This window comes from Asterias amurensis, chromosome 12 (assembly GCF_032118995.1).
Source record: "Asterias amurensis chromosome 12, ASM3211899v1".
Taxonomy (NCBI): Eukaryota; Metazoa; Echinodermata; class Asteroidea; order Forcipulatida; family Asteriidae; genus Asterias; species Asterias amurensis.
In genome coordinates this window covers 19,123,315-19,143,924 of record NC_092659.1, presented here as the reverse complement: position 1 = coordinate 19,143,924, position 20,610 = coordinate 19,123,315, and the positions used below count along the sequence as shown (strand labels likewise).

The 20,610-nt window shown below is 36.2% G+C and overlaps 1 protein-coding gene across 1 annotated transcript in view; it reads left to right on the top strand.

Annotated features, from left to right (window-relative positions):
* The window catches only part of LOC139944886 (uncharacterized), a 68,132-nt gene that overhangs the window by 31,771 nt on the left and 15,751 nt on the right, over nt 1-20,610 (top strand). Inside the window, exons 5-6 of the mRNA XM_071942039.1 lie at nt 6,191-6,333; nt 19,801-20,065. Of these exons, the coding sequence (XP_071798140.1) occupies nt 6,191-6,333; nt 19,801-20,065 (408 nt within the window). The remainder of the gene's footprint in view (nt 1-6,190; nt 6,334-19,800; nt 20,066-20,610) is intronic.

Below are 20,610 nucleotides of genomic sequence, written 5' to 3'. Positions count from 1 at the left end.
GAAATATTCCGGGGGAAACCCACACAGTCAGGTAGGGACTGAATATAAGTGCCACACCTAAAGAGCCATAAACCTACAAAAACAGGCTGATTTCTGTACATTTAATTGAGTCTAGTCATAACTGTTACACCCACTTTCAGACACAACAGATGTCTCATTAAATTGCATAAATAGCTTTCTATTGTTTGAATTTACGTTACAAATCAGCAGATGTCGCCATATCAACAGTTGTGTCACAGACTCACAGATGTTAAGAGTGGTTGCCTAGCAATGAAATACAGCTGTTACTGTAGCAGTACCATAGAAGTTAGCTTCTTTTGTTGGAATTCAGTTGTTCACAAAATTGCTACGAATATTTTTGTGAATAATTGCGAGGTCATTTTCAATAATTGGATGATTGAACGCTTGCTGTGGAAACATGTTATTTCCAGTCCACATTAGTAGTGAAATAGACAGCAGAATTGTTATGCCAACATCAAATGCCACACTCCTGACCCTAAAAAACTGTGTCTTGATTGAGAGATTTGGGCCAAGGTTGTGTTTGGTGGCTCTCTAGTGATAGATGATGAAGGCTAGGTATTTAAAGTCATGTCTGAGTGAACTACAAGTCTATAAAATAACCTCAGCTGTGTTTTTGTTTTCTGAAAAATGGGGCGACCTAAATTTGATGAGATTTTCTCAATGCGGAGGGTATTAATAGAGTGGTTGTTGTCAATGTTATGTTGATTTATAAGTCAAATACTCAATACATACAATAAAAGTCAACTGTGATAGTTTCAACTGAATACAGTGTTATTTTTACTTGTTGAGAAAACAACAATTTTTCACTGTATTTTCATTGAACGCATCTCTGGCTGAAATGTGAATTACCAAAAGTCACCTGAAGGTGATCTTTGGAAATTGAAATTTGTTGACATATTTTTTATTGATCAACGATGGCATTTCAAACGAAACCATTTTTCAGGTCACTTACTAAATTTACCATCTAGATAACAAGTAGGCTTTCTGATAAAAATTACACAATTTGTTCCCGGGGTCATAACCAAAGTATGACCCTACCTTTTATAAACACTTGAGTTTCATATTAACTCTTCCAGAAACCAAAGATGTTTTATAAACCTGCAAACATTTATTTCAAATTATGCCAAAATATGTTACCTTTACATCGAAAAAGAAGAAATATTCCAGACTTACGAAATTTAAATATAAAGGATTCTCATACATGTTTCTTGGTGAAATATGTGTTATTATTGAACCGATGTTGTGTACAACAATAGAAACGAGCAACGTAAAAACATTTGAATTAAAACATTCAAGGTAGATGTGTTTAAATCTACACTATGAGTTATTTGAAACCTCTTTTCCGTAACCGATCAGCACAATGTTGCTTATTAACAAGGTATTGTAACAGCGTCATAACGCGTAATTAAATCAAGAGAAACAATTAGGATCAGTGGATAGGAATCGTTGTACGCCTCTACCGTTAGACAAACCTTTTAATTGAATTGCATCTACTGATAACACGATCAGGTTTGCCTGGGTGGAAACTTTGCTACGAGGCAGAAGCTGTGGATTGGTTAAAGTAATGAGGGAAGGTAGATTACTAACGAGAAATTAAGACAAAGTGGAGAATACCAAACTTACCAAGCTGAATTTTATGAGGCTGTTAATGAATTACTCTTGTTGCAACAGATCCAAATTTAACGATATGTGTATTCCGTTTGATTGTTATAATTGACTTGCTACGAGGCAGAAGCTGTGGATTCGTTAAAGCAACGAAAGATTTTATGAGGGCTTGGTTTTAGATTTATAACGAGAAATTCAGACAAAGTGGCAAATACCAAACTTACCAAGCTGAAGTTGATGAGGCTGTTAAACAGTTGACGATGATTTGCTCTTGTTGTAACAGACCCTAATTTAATGATACAAATAATAATAATAGTGGCTATCCGTCTTTCAGTGATGTTAAAGGCGCTTTAACATTCAGTGTTTCCTGCGTAATGAGTTTGTTCCATGCAATTTTTATATTGCTACCAAAGCCCATTTTGCATTGAAACATATTTCCAACAAAACCTAAAAAACAGAGAAGATAAAAAATAAAATATGTTTTCTTAAAACAGGATAAACTTAATCTCTAAGGACTGCCACCAGGTCATTCAGACAAAAACAAATAAAAAACGATTGTCAATAATAGCCGACCAAGATTGCCAAAATCATCACAATTGAGAAAACGGTTGTTGTATAAAACTGTTTTGACTCTTTGCAAATAAAATGTCCACATGAATAATGAACTGACAATGCAACGACAAATCATCATTGACTTGGAATGACCTGGACATAATTTTGAAGCAGCGTGGTGGATGAATTTTATGCATGATGCTAAGAGGCATCTGAGCAAAAAATGTCTGCTTACTGATGGAATAAAATTGAGCTTGAAAACATAATTTACAACCAAGGAAATAAGATGGATCGCTCAACCAAAATAGGCCACATTGTGGATGGAATATTAACATCCTCCCACGTAAAAACATATAATATGTTTTTATTAACCCAAATATCAAAATCCTAAAAAAAAACAAAAAAAAACCAAAACAATCTGTTGGTGCGAAAGTTTGCAGTTTTTTTTGTTTAATTAGTTTTAAGTGCTAACTACATTCCTTGTTTTACATTATAAGCAATCATCAGTAATAATGAAGAAAACCTTGCAATTTTCTGTAATGATTATCTAAACATAATATTGCAGTGTATGCATGAAACGACGCGAGTTTGTTTTTTAGATTTGTTCTCTCGTATTTCCTGAGGACATTTCCCTGGCATTGTTATATAAACTCTCCAATTACCATGACGCCCATTACAGCTCAGTTGTCTAAGCCCAAACAAGAGTATTTCCTACATCAACATTCCATTTTTAGTCTCAGTGAAGCAATCACACAGATTTATTTCTGGATACCGGTCGTACCCCGGTTTAAGTCGATAAATCCCGACGCTATCACGCTTCTGCCCTCCTGCTTGCATCAATATTTTAGCTTTCTCATCGGTCCGGCCGTCTCTCGTTGTCCAGGCAGATGTTCTATCCTACCTTATCGTTTCCTGAAGTACTCCCGGCCAATGTTGATTGATCAACGATGTTGATTCCCTCTTCTGTTTAGATGAAACTTTGTAGCTAAGGATCCCTAAGTGCCTTTTTTTGTTGGATGGGGATCTTCCGATTACAAGGAAAAGCTTGTCTTGGTGCGGCAACAATTTGTCTGAAGATGACCCCCATGTGGGATGAGGTTTAGATGAGAGTTTGATGAGAGAAGGATGGAGGGGGAGATAAGAAGGAAGAGGAGATGTAGATTATTGGATGAAAACAATAAATAGAAATCTTGAGATGGCCTGAAAACAAGAAAGGATAAAATAAGATAAATAGACATTAGATGGGCAACACGGACTGAAAACTAGAAAAGATGAAAGAAGATAAATATACATGAGATAGGTCAACTGAGCTGAAACCTTAGAAAAGATAAATTGATGATAAATAAACAAACGAAGATTAAAGGTAATATCACTCATCCTGCAAGTGGACCAGCAATAACCAGAAAAGAAATTTATAATGCCTTATTTTTATATTCAGATTGATATTTTATGCTAATTGTAATTTCTAACAGACCCTGATGTTCAGAATGATGTGTTTGCTAATCATATGTTGTATAATACTCAAATGTATTGGATGTATATTTCAGACATTTAAGTTACTTTTGATACCTACATTGTAAAAACTGAAAACATCTTCAGTCAAATAAGCCATGGTCCTTCATAAAACTATTTTATCAATCTTTTCCCTTTGACACAATTCCCATCCATTGACCCCCAGAGTTGCCTGCTCATCATCCATAATTTGACCAGTGATCATGAGTAGGTTAAATTTGTTTATATTATAATCATGATAGCAGACATTAACCTGTTTAATTTGGCTTTTATTAAATACCATCCACAGCTAGGGGGAGGGGGGGGGGACGTTGGTCATTCAGCATCTCATATTGATTGAACTACGAAGGGCTATAGTAAGGATATTGAATTTGCAGGTAAATATTGTTATAGTTTCCTGCCCGTGAGGGGAGATGGTGCGATCGTGTTATCTTCAGCTAAGAGTTATAAATAGATTGATTAATTAGTTGAGGGTTATCATCTGATTTAGGGGACATTGTGAACGCAAACAGGTGCAAAGCTCTGCTGAAAATGTTTGTCGATTTACCCTCACAATGGTGTAGAGATTGGGCTTTCAGATTGACCATACATTTAATATAATATATACAAGTTGTTTTCTTGAGAAAATATAATAAGCTGTTGCAAACTGCCTACCAACCAAACGGACCTATGGTATAAATGCAACAAATAGTTAATGACCTGACGTTTCGACCCAAGCAGAGTCTTTCTCGAAAGCTAAGTGACAATACAACACTCATAAACAGGTGTAAAAGTGTAACAGAAGCAAAAGTACATGAATACAGAGAGAGAGAGAGCAAGGCAGAAAGCACACAGTTGTATTCTTGATAGTTCAAGCGCAAACTCTTGATACAAAGTTACCATATTTTAAACTCAACCCAACAAGACCTCAATTTAAAGAAAACTTCCTTTCTTAAAACCGTACCCCAGTTTCATCTGACTACATCAAGGTTCTGCAGTTGTATTCTTGCTAGTTAAATAACATAAACTGTTGATACAAAGTTACAGCAACTCAAACTAGTTTGAACTCAAATTAAAGAAAGTTAAGCATGTGGGGGGGGGGGTTACCCCTTCATCCAACTACATCAACAAGATTCAGCAGAAAAGAAGAGTCAAAGACCTCCTGACAGAACCAATGTAGAAAACTTGTTAGTTGAGGAAATATTGTTAAGACAACGGAGTCGTCCTCCATCAAGGAGAGCCGCTTGAAATCTAGGGTCTACGGAGAGAAGTTTAGTATAGGTTCTAGAAATACATGTGGAATTGTGGAGCCTCACTGGAGAGTGTTTTCATGACCATCTTCATGGGAATTGTAAAGCGGCGATCTTCGTTTTAATGGGAGCAGTGGCCTTTCAATTGTCAACTTTAATAAGTGACGGTAAAAAAGTGATGTCAATGACACAGTTTAGACGCAATGACGTCATGTGAATCAGGACATTGCGCGTAGTGAGTGGTGTGGAATACTTCAGTTGCAATGCCTCAAAGCCGAACTACTATTTAAGTAAACTATATCTTGATATATTATATGAAGGGTATGCTTGAGATAAAATATTGGTCAGTTAGATGAATTGATTTGGATACTTTAGATAATATTTTCTTCTTGTTGTCATCTTTACCGAATTCCAGAAAATCTTGTTGTTTCAAGTAGTGTCTTGCTTATAATGTAAACAATTAAATCTCTCTTTTGAGTGATTTGGAAAGTACACAACTATTGTTTGCCTCCTGCATGTTTTATAAATCTTCTCTTATTAACCAACACACAAACAGTAAAAGTTTCTGTGGAAAAGTGATAGATCTAGAACAAAGCCGAAAATAAAAGAAAATACTGATTCAAGATTGAGTTTTTAATAGTAAACCAAAATAACATTCTTCACAATGGTTAGACCTACATTTGATGTTTTCTTCACTCATGCACTTGTGTAACTTCCATACTGCCACATCTCAGGAGGTTTATACACATGGTGCAAACTCATTAATAATATGCAAGAGGACATAAATATTGTTATCATTTATTACTGATAATGAAACAAGGGAGCCATAGTGCCTTGCACTGTAGTGCATCGTCCTTAAGGCATCTTGAGGAGACGATTAGGAAGAATTTAAGATGTAGGAGAGAAACCCACGTAATCAAGCAGTGACTGAAAACACACACTGCAATTGATGCTTAGGGATCTGAACCCAGGTCCATTGAGGTTACACACACCACTTTATCAATCTGAACTTAATTGGTTGCTCTTTAGTCTGGACTCAATTTCATAAAGCTGTTAAGCAGAAAATACTGCTTGATTTTTGTTTTGATCAGCAAAAATGGAGTGGGGCACCAGTCAGAACAATTTAAACTTATTTAATGTTGGCTGGTAATACTAAGCGTTACTTTTCTGTGCATAGCATGTTTTTGTGCTTTTCCAGGCTTTATGAAATTGGACCCTGGTAATTGACACTAAATGGCAAATATGACGTCTATTTTTCTCTTCTGTTTCAGTAACGACCCCAAATCCTCTGTTCAAATGTCGCCTGGGATTACGAGTCAATATTACGGTGAAGGACAACAAATGCCATTACCCACAATCCCCTGCGGGCATGCTGTGCTTGGATCATGGACACTGCGCTACAATGGTGACTCAGGTACGTCAATTGAAAAATAGTTCAAGGAACATCTTGGTTAAGGGTCACTTTCGTCAAATGTCAAAGTGTTTTCTCTTATAATTTTATCAATTCCATTTCCCTCCAATTTGCTTTGCTTCTTTTACTTGAAACAAGAGACTGCTTCATAGAATTAAGTTGATTATTTGTTTTCCTTATGGTTGTTTTCATTGCTGTTTAGTTGTTAAGAGATTTGATTATTAAGATATTTTGATTATTAAGTTGTTTAAAGCTTGCATGTTGAGATAGAAACTTGGATAACCTTCAAGTACAACCGTGTGTAAATCTCCGTTTGGAGGAGTGTTGCTCTGAAAAGATCCAGTGTGGTCACGACAAATCAAACAGCATACTGTGCTCGTCTTCAGGAGAATGCTGGACTGGTGCACGTTATTTAGTTATAGTTCCTATAATAGTCTAAAAGTTTTGAAAAGACTTTAAGAAAAAATTCCAAGTAAGAGATTATCTTTTACTGCACATACTTAAAAAGTGAAAGTTTTAAATGATTTGATGTTGAACAAAGACAAATTTACTATAGCGGGATTTGGACCAATGACCTCGGGATTAATATGCCAGCGCTTACCCAGTCAGTTTCCCTTGTGGTGCATTATTTGGTATCTGAAAGTTTAAAGTCTCCAAACCTTTCAGAAGACTGCCTTATTTAACTAACCTTTACAATAAATGACCTGCTTTACAAAGCAGCATCAAGAAATCCTGACATGTCTAGTGGAACAATACAGCGGCAATAAAAAGTCGGCAAAGAAAACATCAAGGAGACAATTCCCTGTATTAAACTTGACATGATTTCTATTCAAAGTGAAACGCTCCTCAATCGCCCAAGGAGCAATCAGTGAAGTTATACAAGCAGAGTATCCAGCTGATAGGAAATCAATTGCTAGAATTTCCTCTCATCGTTATCGACGACAACGGCCAAAGACCGGCCGTTGCTAACGGATATTAGCATTTCCTGTCCATCTGCAGGAGTTTCTTTCTTCCGCACGTGTCCGGCAATGAGTTAAGAAACACCTAAGTCCAACACCTTGGGCCATAAAACTCTAGCAGACAACTGAGGGTTTATAGAACAGTGGTTTTCTGCGTTTTCCATTCACAGGAGAGTTTTTTGAGAAGGTTGTTGCCTCTTAGGACTGTTATTACAGTTGGAATGAAGCAGGTGATTCTATGAGGTGCCAACCAAATTGTGTTTTGAAAGAAAATGATGGAGGAGAGGTGGAAACTGATGTATAATTTGTTTCTTGCCTTCCGTAGGGAGGGAATAGAAGACTGTGAAGGAGAAACTTTAGAGTGATGGTGATCGTGTCATGTTCGTCGAAGATGTTCTTGGATGGGTTCTTGGATGGGTTGTTTGTTGGTTTGGCTGTCCATTTGTCTGATGTTGGTTTGGCTGTCCATTTGTTTGATGTTGGTTTGGCTGTCCATTTGTCTGTTGTTGGTTTGGCTGTCCCTTTGTCTGATGTTGGTTTAGTAAGTTAATGTTTAAACTTTGAGCAGTCTACATGCTTGCTGTACCATCTTAACTTCAAAGTCCAACTACTTAATTCTCCCATTTAAAAAATCTTGTACGATACAAACCTTTAATAGTCTGCGTCCTAGCTGTTTCTTACAGTTATTGTCTTATCTTTTCATAAGACCTAGAGATTCTCTGTTCTCCTCTCTGAGAAAAAAAATCTCCATTCTTGCCTCTCCACCATCACATTGTCCTACTTCTTTTTTTCTCAAATTTTAGCAACGATATAAATTGTATTAGGATCTGCCGTAGCTTCACCATGTTACTGTTATTGTCTTATTATTTCATACTCTGTTCTCCTCTCTAAGAAAAAATTTCCACCCTTGCTGTCTTCATCTTTGCTTTACCATCTTATCTTAATAGTCCAGTTATTTGTTTTCACATTTAACAATCTTGTAAGGATACTAACCTCTCATTGTCTTCGTCTTGGCAGTTGCTTACCGTTAGTGTCTTACTATTTCATAAGACCTAGAGACACTCTGTCCACCTCTCTGAGAGACCATGGAGGAAGGAGTAAGACAAAGTCCTTGTGATTGGTCCGAGCCATTAGACACATTGATGATTATCATCTTTACTTCAAGTGGAATCTGTCTCCTCGTTCTCAAGATGATAAAGATGACGACGATGTCTAAATCTCCAATCAAGGCCAGGATTACAGACGGAGAAGTCTTGTAATAATAAAAATGCTTTATATCTACTTGTACTACAATTGAAGCGCAGACGTCAACTATGAACATCTATTATTGTAGTTATCTTAGCCCTTCCCCCCAAAAAATTATATAAAATTAATTCATAAAGAAATAAACAAAAATATGTTGACAAAAAGCTTTTAAAAATGAAAATAAAATCAACTAAAATTTATAATCAGTTTAACAAATCAATTATAAACACATTATAATCTTAAGGACAAATTGGTATAATAAATACATTTAATTAATTTAAACAGATTAGACTTAGCAAAAAATAATGGAGTAAAAAAATATTTTTATATATATATATAAATAAAAACCTCATAACAATGAGAAGAACAAATGTAATAAATGGAACCAAAATAATACAAACAACTAAAATAAACAGACCTGCAATTTGAGCAACTATTAACTCTGAACTTGTAACTAATAGCATATTTCTTTATTGAAGTTTATTGACAAAAACAGTTGGAATTTGTAAGCATCATGTGATTTACCTAGTTAATTTAGCAATCATTTTTGCACAAAACAAGTTTAGTCTAAATATTTTGCTCTGCAAAAAATGCTGCACAGACTCATTCCCTGGGTGTTGATATTTCTGTAGTATTGTCTCCAACGTCTCAACCCAACACATTTGGAATGCACGGTCACATCAAAGGAAAGGAGGGAAAGACACCGGCGCTATGCTTCACTGGTAACCTGTCACGTACTGACTGCGTATATTGATTGTTGACGACTACAGGAAAAGTATAAGAAATAAATTTCAAAAGGGCAAACAGAGAATGTCTGTTGTTGATTTAATATTTCACTTTACAGGTTTTATTGGACATATGTGTAACTTTTCTACCAGGGACAAATTTCATGGAGCTACTCAAGTAGAAAACACTGCTTATAATTGAAAATAAAACTAGGTCACCATATTCTGGTAAGCATAATTGTGTTAGCTATTTTTGTGCTTAAGCTGCTCTGTGAAATTACACCAGTAAAATAGGCCCAGAATAAAACATTTGAATGAGTGACATATTTCTCCCTCTAATTCAGGAAATACGACTTGTAAAAAGTTTACACATTCTATCCTTGCCTGCAGCAACGCTTGGATAATAACACGTAATTATTTCTTCACTTTAGAATTGAAAAAAAAAAATGTCTTAGTAACCCCCTCAGGGTTCCCCCAAGATGAATTCATTAAAATCTGTCGACTAGTCAGCCTTAGTCCATGGAGTCCCTAAAGACATATCAGGAACATGTATTGTACAATCACCCTTGGCTTTACACACGTTTAAAACCCCTCTCCTCTAAACGTTTCATCTAAAGCTAATCATGAAAATTAAATTGTAGACAACAACGACGGACCAGAATTCCCTGTGAAGGTACAGGCTACAAAGTGGTGGTAAAGTACAGCAATTACAGTTCAGTTTATTTGATTATAAAATTAAGCACCTTTGCGAAGGAGAAAATCAAATGCTAAGGTTGAAAAGAACTTCAGGGACAAATGTTTAATAAAGTTGTTTACCGGTAAGGAAACTGCTCGACTGAGTAAAAGCATTCAACGGTTTCATTAGGTAGGTAAGCAAGTTCCAAGAAAAGTTTTGTATACGGTATTTTACAATTAAACTGTTTATAGGTGAGTAATATCGAACTTAATAAATCTCACTGATTCAACTAAATATAGCTTTTAGTCACAAATAATTGCTGGAAATTTACATCAAGTGTATTCCATTCCCAATTGTAGTTAAAGACAACAGTTATGATTTGACTCATCTCTGAAACTTGTAAGCAAAGTTACAATTAACTTTAAAATTAGTTGTCCATTAACCCAAGTCACTTGAATGTTAACAAAATTCTACTTTCAAGTAGGATTTTGGACCTTGCAGAGAACAATGGTATTGCTAGGAGCTGTGTTCAGTTCTGGCTGGAACAACATCTAGTTGTACCGCTACTCTCAGAAAGCAGATGTCTTGGGTACTGTACCCTTATCAGGCCTGATGCTTCGATGTTGAATGGGCAAAGGCAGCAAAGCGTTTTCTACTTGGTAAAAGGGCACCCTATGAGGCAATGACCAGGGGGCACGAGGCAACCACCTTCATTGCCTTCGTGAAGCATCAGGCATGCCTTTACTCATTGACAGCATCCAGCCCTACCCAAATAAGTTAAATATTTCTCAGCTGACACCGTTCTCTTTAATAGTCTTCAGGAAGGACTCTGGATGTACCAAAATGATGGATACAGGACTAAAGTGTCGTCACTATACACTCAAGAAACCGTTTTAGCATGCGTTCCTGGCCCATCTTTTCGCAATCGAAGACGGCAGAGTGGCACAGTGTTTATCTTGCAATTGAGAAGCACATAGTAATTGCGGGTCTTGACCTATTTTAGGCACAGCCATACAGCTTGCTAGAGGACCTTATTCTCAGTCAGAGGAGTAGAGCCAAGACAAGATTGTAGCTTGTAAGTGTTGTTTCTTACTACGGGAGTTTGACTTGTAGTGTCCTTGTTGATAGGTCATTGAAACATGTTGCGTGGTCATTCATGTTGGACGAGACAGGTTCTTGCACTTCAAATCAAAAGGAATGTTGTTTCAGCAGCTCAGGAGAAAAACACCGAGGAAAACTGGACACATTGTTAAAGGAACATTACAGAAGTGGGTTTTGCTAACACAACAGTTGATGGCAGTGTGAGCACTTAATGATAGACTGACAAACCTGTAGAAGTTTGAGATCGATCAGCCATCTGGGTCACGAGAAAATAGTGTAAAACAGACTACACATTTGCAAGACTTCGATTAAAAAAATGAAAAAATAAATACGAATAAAACGCTCACTTAGTGATAAATTCCAAATGGGCTTGTAGAAGACAGCCTAGACAGATAAACTACAAACTGGGAGACAAGACAACAATGTTAAATATTTGATACATTGAAATTTTGTTGCTTTATTCTGGCATACTTTCATACAAGCATTATTGTCCTCAGAATAATCTTCTGCTAGCCATCAACCCAGAAATAATGACATAATTCTTCATTATTAAGTATCCATCTTTATCAATTATTCAAATTTAGATCTATATAATTTGTCTTGCTTGTCATTCTCAAAAACTAATTACTGAAACGTGCCGACCAGAAGGTTTTAAAACAACATTAAGACATCAGTGTCCAAGCATGAAATTATTTGAAGCAGTCTCCATTAACCTGTGACGGTCTTCCCAAAAGTATTTGAATACGTGCAAATTCCACGTTCTTTTTAGACCTGTATAATAATTTGTCTTCTCCAGAAGACGGTCAGAGCACAGAGACTGAAGCGTTGAGCTGAACAAACCAGCTCCTCTCAGAACCACCACAACTCACAACAGAGATTTTTACAAGATTTACCATAAACTTTACTTACTTGTAATTTGTCTTGATTCCAAAAATGTCTGCACATTATTGAACAAACATTGAAGTCATTTGCAACGCTATACCAGGCCTTCATTCTTCGTTTTTGTAAAGGGCACCCTATGAGGAAATTGTACATTTCTACAGGGGCATTTCAAGGGCACTAAGGCAAAGACCAAGGGCCATGGGGGTAAATCACCTTTGTCGCCTCCATTGAGTGTCAGGCCTGCTATACCTAGTGGCTATTTTAAAGCCTTTGTTAAACTTCCTTACCTTACAGTAACGAAAACAAAATGCTACTGACACTTTCAGTGAAAAACTAATTACAGAAACGTGTCGATGCCAAGGTTTAAAACAACATTAAGACTTTAAATCCATGTCCAACCATGAAGTCATTATAATCAGTCTTGATTAATCAGTGATTGGTCTTTTTTTCCCGGGAGACAAAATGCCTGAAATGAGGCTATATCAATCACTAAGTAACGGCAAATTTGTTTTTTTAACCTACAACTTCTCTGTGATGAGAGAGCAGAGATTCCTCGTCTGCAAGAACTGTTATTTATTTTAAATGACGATTAAAGGAATTATTACTGCGAAAAACATATTTCATGGTTCATCAATTACTGTATGTATCTGTTCAGTACTGCACACAAACTCCACTATCGGGATATCAATGGTGCAGGCGTGTGGAGGCTATTAGTGGGCCCCCTTATTAAGGTAGTCTTGCGCATGTCATTTAATCATGTCTTGAATGTGTCATTGGAGCGTTTTGTTCATTATTTAAACGCAAAGTATACCTTTGGTTTTGGGAACCTTTTTAATATTTTAATTTCATATAAATGTAGAGGCATATATTAAAACTAATATGTGAAAATTTCATTTCAAAAGGTGGTTGCACTTTTGAGGTATCACAAACAAACAAAAAAGTAAAAAATTACGAGTGTATATGTCTCTGCAGGAATACACAATCTTAAAAACATTACTCACTGTATTGTTCTCAGATTAAAACTTTAGGCTTAATTTGTTTTCCCTTTTCTTAAAACCACATTACCTCGAAGTGAAATGTTGGTTGAAATGTTTCTCAAAATCTGCTGGAGGCTTTTAACCAAAAGCTTTTATTTCCATTAATGTTAAGAGTGATTAACAAACATACCCTTCACTGTATGAGTCAAAATACATTTCATGATTCATCAATTATTTTGTGTAAGCCATTTTAGGACAGCAATTCTTGTTTTTGATAATATTTAAAGGAAAGTTGTATTGAAAGTCTGAGGCAACTTTTTGACCAAACCAACAGTGGACATGACTCAACAGATTCTTGTAATATCATATTTTTTTTTAGAGGGGTTAATTTGCTATTCATTCTCACAAAACTCTGACTGTAAAATTCTTCTTATTGTACACAAACTCTACAAACAAACAAACTCTGCAAAAGAAATCTACGCTTCCACAGATTCTTGAAATGTCACATATTTTTTTCTTATTGAGGTTAATTTTCCATTCATTCTTACAAACTTCCTCTTAAGAATTTTTCTCATTGTTCACAAAAAGTTGAAATATTTTCCTAATGATCCTGAGTATTGATAAGGAGTTCCTCCTTCCTCATTAAGTCCTCTTCTTATAGTGCTTTCTTTTCAGAAGTAACCAGAAGTAGTCAACTTGCGGTTACAACAATCTCTTTTGTGTGAGTTTTGGCTCTGAAAAGAGCTGGTGTGGTGCAGAAGTTATGAATAGTATACTCTGCTCATCTTCAGGAGAAAAGAAAAAGAAAAAACAAACATGTTTTTTAAATAATTATATACACACACAGTCCACATATGTGTTTACTATCTTGAAGGTTTTCTTTGTTTATTTTTTTCTGAAGCTGTCTTTCTATAAGAAGTATAGAAATAGTAAACTTCCAAGTATAACCATATATTTAACCTCTTTTGTGGGAAAGACGGAATGTCTCAACGTTTTTTAACGGTATACTCTACTCGTCTTCATGAGAGAAAAAAGAATCCGCATTTGAGAAATAATTTTATAAATAAAAGGGACCAGTGGACTACATAATGATATCTCAGATTTTGTAATATCATTTTTTTTTCTTAGAGAGGTTAATGTTCTTTTCATTCTAAAAAACAAACCCCAAAACATTGTACTTTGAATTCACATTATGCAGACCCCATCTAGTCCATAATATCGCCATGTGTTTAGCGGCAAAGATCATACCGACCTGTCGGTGTGTTTCACTAGCTAGACACCCCCAGGGGTGTACTGTGTGGTGTAATTGCACATGTCCGCGCTAAGTATCAAGGGAAATATAGTGAGGTAAGAAGCTAGCTAGCACCTGCACGTAGTGTTTCCTGGAGTCGTTGTGTCTTCTTGTAGCAAGCAACACGTCGCTCAAATGCAATGTCACTTTCCACCTGCGTCAACATCGAAAAGGAATGAGACTGTTTCAAGACTGTTTCAAGATGTGTTATGTTGCTCATTTTTACTTCAAATTCTCACACGAGTGTTTCTTCCTATTTCATGATTAGCTTGTGATATTGTGTCTGTTTTCTTTTTGCGATAACAGTGCAAAGGAACGAGACTGTTTCAAGACTGTTTCATGACTGTTCATGATGGTTTTTTTTCATGTGGGTTTTGCCTGTCACTCTACACACTTTAATAATACAGAAACACTGTTTAATAAGGACTTAATGACACACATTTGAACAAGCTCTCATTTCACAAGTTGAGGTGTTTCCTTTTCAATATCATTTAGGCATGCTCTAGAGCGCTGAACAAATAGCACTAGACATCTGCAGTATTAAATATATGTTTTTAATATGTTTCTTTAGCTTTCAGTGTTGGGTTTGAGTTTTGATTTAAGCAAACATTCAGCTGCGGAAATGTTCCCTTCTAAATAACCCAATTTCTTAAAGTAGTCCCTTAGTCGTTATACTGTACACAATTTCCTTCGTTGAGCCACTTTGATTGATTGGAGCAGATCATGTGACCTACTACTATGCACATTGTACACCAGGTGTGCATATAATTACAGCCCTGAATCTTGATGGGGTGGATCTAAGATCTAAGATTATTCCCCTTTCTCAACAAAGTGAGCAAGTATTTAGTCACAGCTTGGTTGATGTTGTAGAATTGGGGATTAGTTTGATTGCACAGTGTAACAAACGGGATAAATCCAGTTAAATCCAAGCAGGTAGGAGCAAGTATATCTCACCAAAATATACTCCTACTTTTATATATAAATTTACCCCAATTCCAAAAGCAAACACACAATATCTTTTTCTTCCTCATGTCTAAATGTATCAGAGTTTTTGTTTCTTGTTGTGAAAAATCAATTACAAAGAAAAGCATCTTAAACGAAAATTGTTAAAAAATAAGGTTGTCTGGAGCAAGAAACCCCTGAGGACATTCTTGCTCTCTTATGACACAGCTCTTGTTCTATATTATTCAGTACAAATAATTGTTTATAAGACCCACACATGTAATATAAAGGACTTAAATGTCCCATCCAAAAGGACAAAGCAATCATGGTTAAGTGTCTTGCCCGAGGCTAAGAAACACCTCAACTGACCATCTTTACTCCGCCTCGTCCACAAGTCTGTCTCAAATCCGTCTTGGTTTCATCATTATTATGACTGAAATAAAAGAAAACTATCAGTAAGGCTAGAGGAATGTGATATTGGACTTGGGCTGTCTAATCTTTGTGTTTTGTGGGGGTAGTTTGAGGGCAGAGCCGACGGGTAACTTGAACTATCGGAAAGCTTGAGTCTAATAACATATGGCGCCATGGCTGGTCATGAACCACCATTAAAAACCTACGCTGAAATCGTCCTGTGTTATTTTAAGGTGAACAAACGGAAGGATTTTGTGAGTATTGAGTGGGAGATGTTTTTTTTTCAAGAAAAGTTTGGTGACAAAAAAAATAAAAAAATAATGGGAAGATAAGATAGAGTTTCATTAGAAATAGCTAATTATACATTTTATCTATTGTGCTGATTTTATCTTATATATTGTGTTTTCTGGCATTCAGACTTCTACGTTTGCCACAGAATGTAGAATCTTGAACAAATAGAAGTAGCTGTTGCAAACTGCTTACCAACCAAAGATGCATAGTTAATGGTCTGACTTTTCGACCCTAGAAGAGTCTTTTTCGAAAGCTAGATTAGAAGCTTCTGTGACAGTTTGATATAGTGAGAAAACATAGTTAGCTATTGCAAACTACTTACCAACTATATTATATCTATTGTATCAAATGCAAACAAATTGTTAATGGCCTGACATTTTGACCCTACCAAGGAAAGTTGGATGAGTGAGAAAATAGAAAAGGACATGCAAGATAAGGGTAATAGCCTAACGATTTGACCCTAGCAAACTCTTTCTTAAGAATCTTCTCTTACGATTTGATAAAGTCTTAAACCAAACCCAGATGGATCACCTGGATTGCTTTGCATTTTAAAATATTTCTCAACAACTTGACATCACCCTCCCATGAACCACTTTACATTGCAACAAATCAGCAGGGATCACGCCAACAAATCTATAGAGCTGTCTCTGTTCTGACATATGATAAGCGTGATCGATTCTTATTAGCATGGTGTTGGCCCTTCATCAGGTTGTGACGCCAACATTGGACCAGGGCTAGGGGAGTGTAGGGTTGTGTAATGCCCCCCCCCCCCCTCTAAAATATTTTCAGTCCATATTTTGAGTATCAGGTAGCAAATTAATACTAGACTAAAATTAAGTCATTTTGCCGACTAAAAAGCAGTATTTTTCCTTTCAGCAAGCTCATGGCAAACAGACAGATAAATAAAAATGCTAGAAATGTGCATAAAGAAGTCAACTCAATAGTGCAGAGCTCTTTATAAAGTTCACAACCAAGTCACAGGAGTAGAAATCAAATCAGGAAATGGACTTTCCCGACTTCTTTTATTCATTTTGAGTCAAATTTCCCTTTTTGCAATTCCTTTCTGTCTTTTCTTCACGACTGAGCAGAAGGTTCCTAGACCCCTTAGGGGGGTATGACCGTTTCTAAGCTGATTGGTGTAAATCCTTGGATTGATCCCCCCCCCCCCCCCCACTGCTCTACCCTCATGATCAACCAATGTCCTCATAACAAAAAGCTTGTACCCGAACGGATAAATTTACACCTACGTTAAAACTTGCTCAAATTACCTGGGAAGTCGATCTGAGGAAGTCCAGAGTCAAATTTTGTTTTCTTGGAAAACTGCAGATGGATCTTTCTGACAGTATGTATTTACAATAAAAAGGCACCTTATGTAAAATATACCAAAGTACCTGAAACTAAAACTATTAAAACTAGGTCTTAAAATTACTTCAAATAAAAGAGCACCGGAACGATAATCCACAGGTCACAGGTTCAAGTCTTGCAGATTTGTCAATCCTACAATATTAAAAATCTAAACAATCGGTTTCCCTTGTGGTTTATTACTCAATATTCATAAATATTATGAGATGACAAGCTCACATTTTCCTGACACTTTTTTCATTAACTGTAGAATAATATGATAAATTATTGGGCGTCCCTGTATAGATTGCCAGATGTACATCCAATCATTACAGCTGGATACATTTCTCTTAAGTTCTCAGTGTCTGTTGCCAGCGTAATTCACACTAGTAACCAAAACTCACACATCACATTCACACTAGTAATAACAACTCACACATCAGTTTTGTTCACATTCTCATCAGTTTGTTTTGTTACCCCTAAAGTACACTTCACTACAATCAATGAGGATTATGAACAAGAAAATACTGCAGTATTATTGCAAGGATCATTGCAAGGATATTGGCATGTAAATCAATGTAACTTCAGTGCGTTGCTCTTTAAAAATTACTTGCATTACAGTAAAGAGGCAGTTATCTACTAAGGTAAGAGTATGTAATGAGAGAAAAGTTAAACTTGCTTGTCTTAATAATTATGAAAAAAAAAACCAAGAGAAAAACAGGTACATACGACCCTGAATTTTATGCACACATTTTCTTTCCATTGTTTTGTTTCATTATGTATTGTGAACTTATGGTAGTCTTGAAATATTAGGAGAGGTTTGTGGTTTCGCCATAATTTTCTCTCCAGTAGAGTAGTGTTGGTTTTGAAAAGAACCGGTGGTTGACACCTTAACAATTCAATGCTCTGAAAGTCTTGATTTGGGATAATATTGTCAATTTGTCCTCGCTGTAAATGTACTGTACATCCAGTTTACCTTACTTCCCAGCCTCCCTTCCCACCCTGTGGACCCGCCCAGTCTAAGATGTTTCTTTGTGCAGTGCAGTGAAAACCTTAAGGCATATTGGAGGGGTACTTGACATAGAAACCTAGCCTATTTACATGCAGTTCCTTTAACACACTATGAAAACAAGTCTTTCCTCCATGTCCCGTCTACCGTGTGTTTAAGACGGAGTCTGGTTGCCGTGGTCTTGACTAAATGCGTGACTTTTCTTACAATTTGACAGGAAGTTCAGGAATTCTCAAACCCTTTAGGGGAGGAATAGAAGGAAACAGGGACATCTGTTTATGCTGTGTCTTTTGGTTCGTTCATAAGTAGTTCATATTTTGGATTAATTCTAGGAAGGTTTCATGTTTTACATAATTTATTTAACATATGTTTTTAACCATGTAACTTTAAAGAAGAAACAACATAAGAACACAGAACCATAATAAAATTACAATTATTTGCAATAAAAAGGTTGAAAGAACTGTATTATTATAATTAGATTTGAATAATGCTTGCAATGATAATAGCTTATTACAAATCCAGGCAAATGTAATAAACAAGTTTGCTGGAAAACACAAAAAAACAAAATATATTCGAAAGGCATACAAAATTGCTTGTGTTGAGGTTTTGTTAATACTTACCTCTTCAGAACCTATACTAATGATGCTACCGAATACCCCAACTGATTATTCAAAGTCGATAATAATTTTGGATCGGTTGTACTAGTTTGTTCCTTTAGGAATACAAACAAGTTGGTGCTAATAGTGTTGAAATAATGAGTTGTTATCATTTGATCTGTATCTAATGCAGGCTGTTGTAAAAAACTTGTTGGTTTGAGAGTGTAACCATGGAAACACATCCAGAATCAGATCTTTGTTCAATGCCTCTAGTTCCAAAAACAATTCCATCTTTAAATTGATTTATTCAGTTGTACTTATCCCTCGGAATCATTTCCCGATCTGTTTATTATACTTCTTCTATTTCATTCTTATCTACCAAATCTTTCTCTTCTGCATCCGATGCCGATATCCATCTCTCTTTAGTCGAGTATTGCAGCTGCATGCTTTGCATTGATTCCAGGGAAACTGTATCCAAAGCAATGTATAATATATGCTGAGATGTAGATTGTGTTACCCAGTACTAGATCATGCATGTATTCTATGAGGGCTTCTAACTCAGTCGCACTTTAGGGTTAAAGGATACACCTGTGCATTTCTCACTGTGCCCCCCCCCCCCTCCCCCAAGACTCCCCACACATTTCAAGTTTGTAATCAACACGTTCTATTGTATACTATATGCACATCTTCTTCAGAATGAGAATTTACAATTTAATTTGAAATGATACAAAGATTTAGAATCAATGATAGAGTATACTTTGTTTACACTCACACTGGTGTGTAGCTCTGCCAAGTTCTTAGGTTGGATTCGAACCCATGCATTCAACCTCCTTTCTTTGTTAGAACTGAAATTATTATAAACTGTAAACGAGCTCTGTTGGCATATAAAACAAGAGAGGTTTGCTGTAACACCCTGTGAAACACTCTCTTGACTAGTGTTGGTTCTGAAAAGAACCAGTAGTTGACAACTCAACATTTCGATCAGTATGCTCTGATTGTCTTCACTTTGTTTTCTTCCCTACAGGCTGATTTCACCTGTCATTGTTGCGAAGGCTACACTGGTCCCCATTGTGAGGAATACGATGGTTGCCATTCAAACCAATGCTCAGAAGGTTCAACATGCCTTGATAAACAACAAGGCTATGACGGGCATGAGTACCAGTGTATCTGCCAGCGAGGCATGATGGGAGAACATTGCGATATCGAAGCCGACGAGTGTATGAGTAGTCCATGTGTAGAAGGGATCTGTGAGGATAGAGTGAATGGGTACCAGTGTTACTGCACACCAGGTAAGAGATAATAGAATTAGGGTGGGGTAAGCGGTTACCAGTGGATTTAGGGCGGGGTAGGGGTGTGATCCCAGTGTTACTGCACACCAGGTAAGGGCTAGGTAGGTTTGGAAACTGTTCTATGGTGGGAGTAGAATCAGGTAAGGTTTGCCACAGCACCATGGGTAAATATCTTTTGAGAAGTGTTGGTTCTTTGTCAACCAACGTTTCCCCCCAGAACCAACACTACTTTAATGAGGTTTACGCATGATACTACCACAAGCTACCTGAGGTAAGGGCTAGTGGAATTAGGACGGTAGTGTTTGTAAAAAAAAAATCTTAAAACGTAAAATGTACTGACTCTCTTAGTTGCACCTTTGACTAACTTGGTTTAATTTATATCAGTTCTCATAATCAAATATATAATTTTTGGAATTTTTTTAAAAACTTAACTATTAAATTAACAGTTTATTTTTGCACTTTGTTTTGTTTTGTAAGCTGTAATTTTTGGTTTGTATGACGCTTCAAATCTACATAATTATCAATTTATGTATTGGATAGAATTT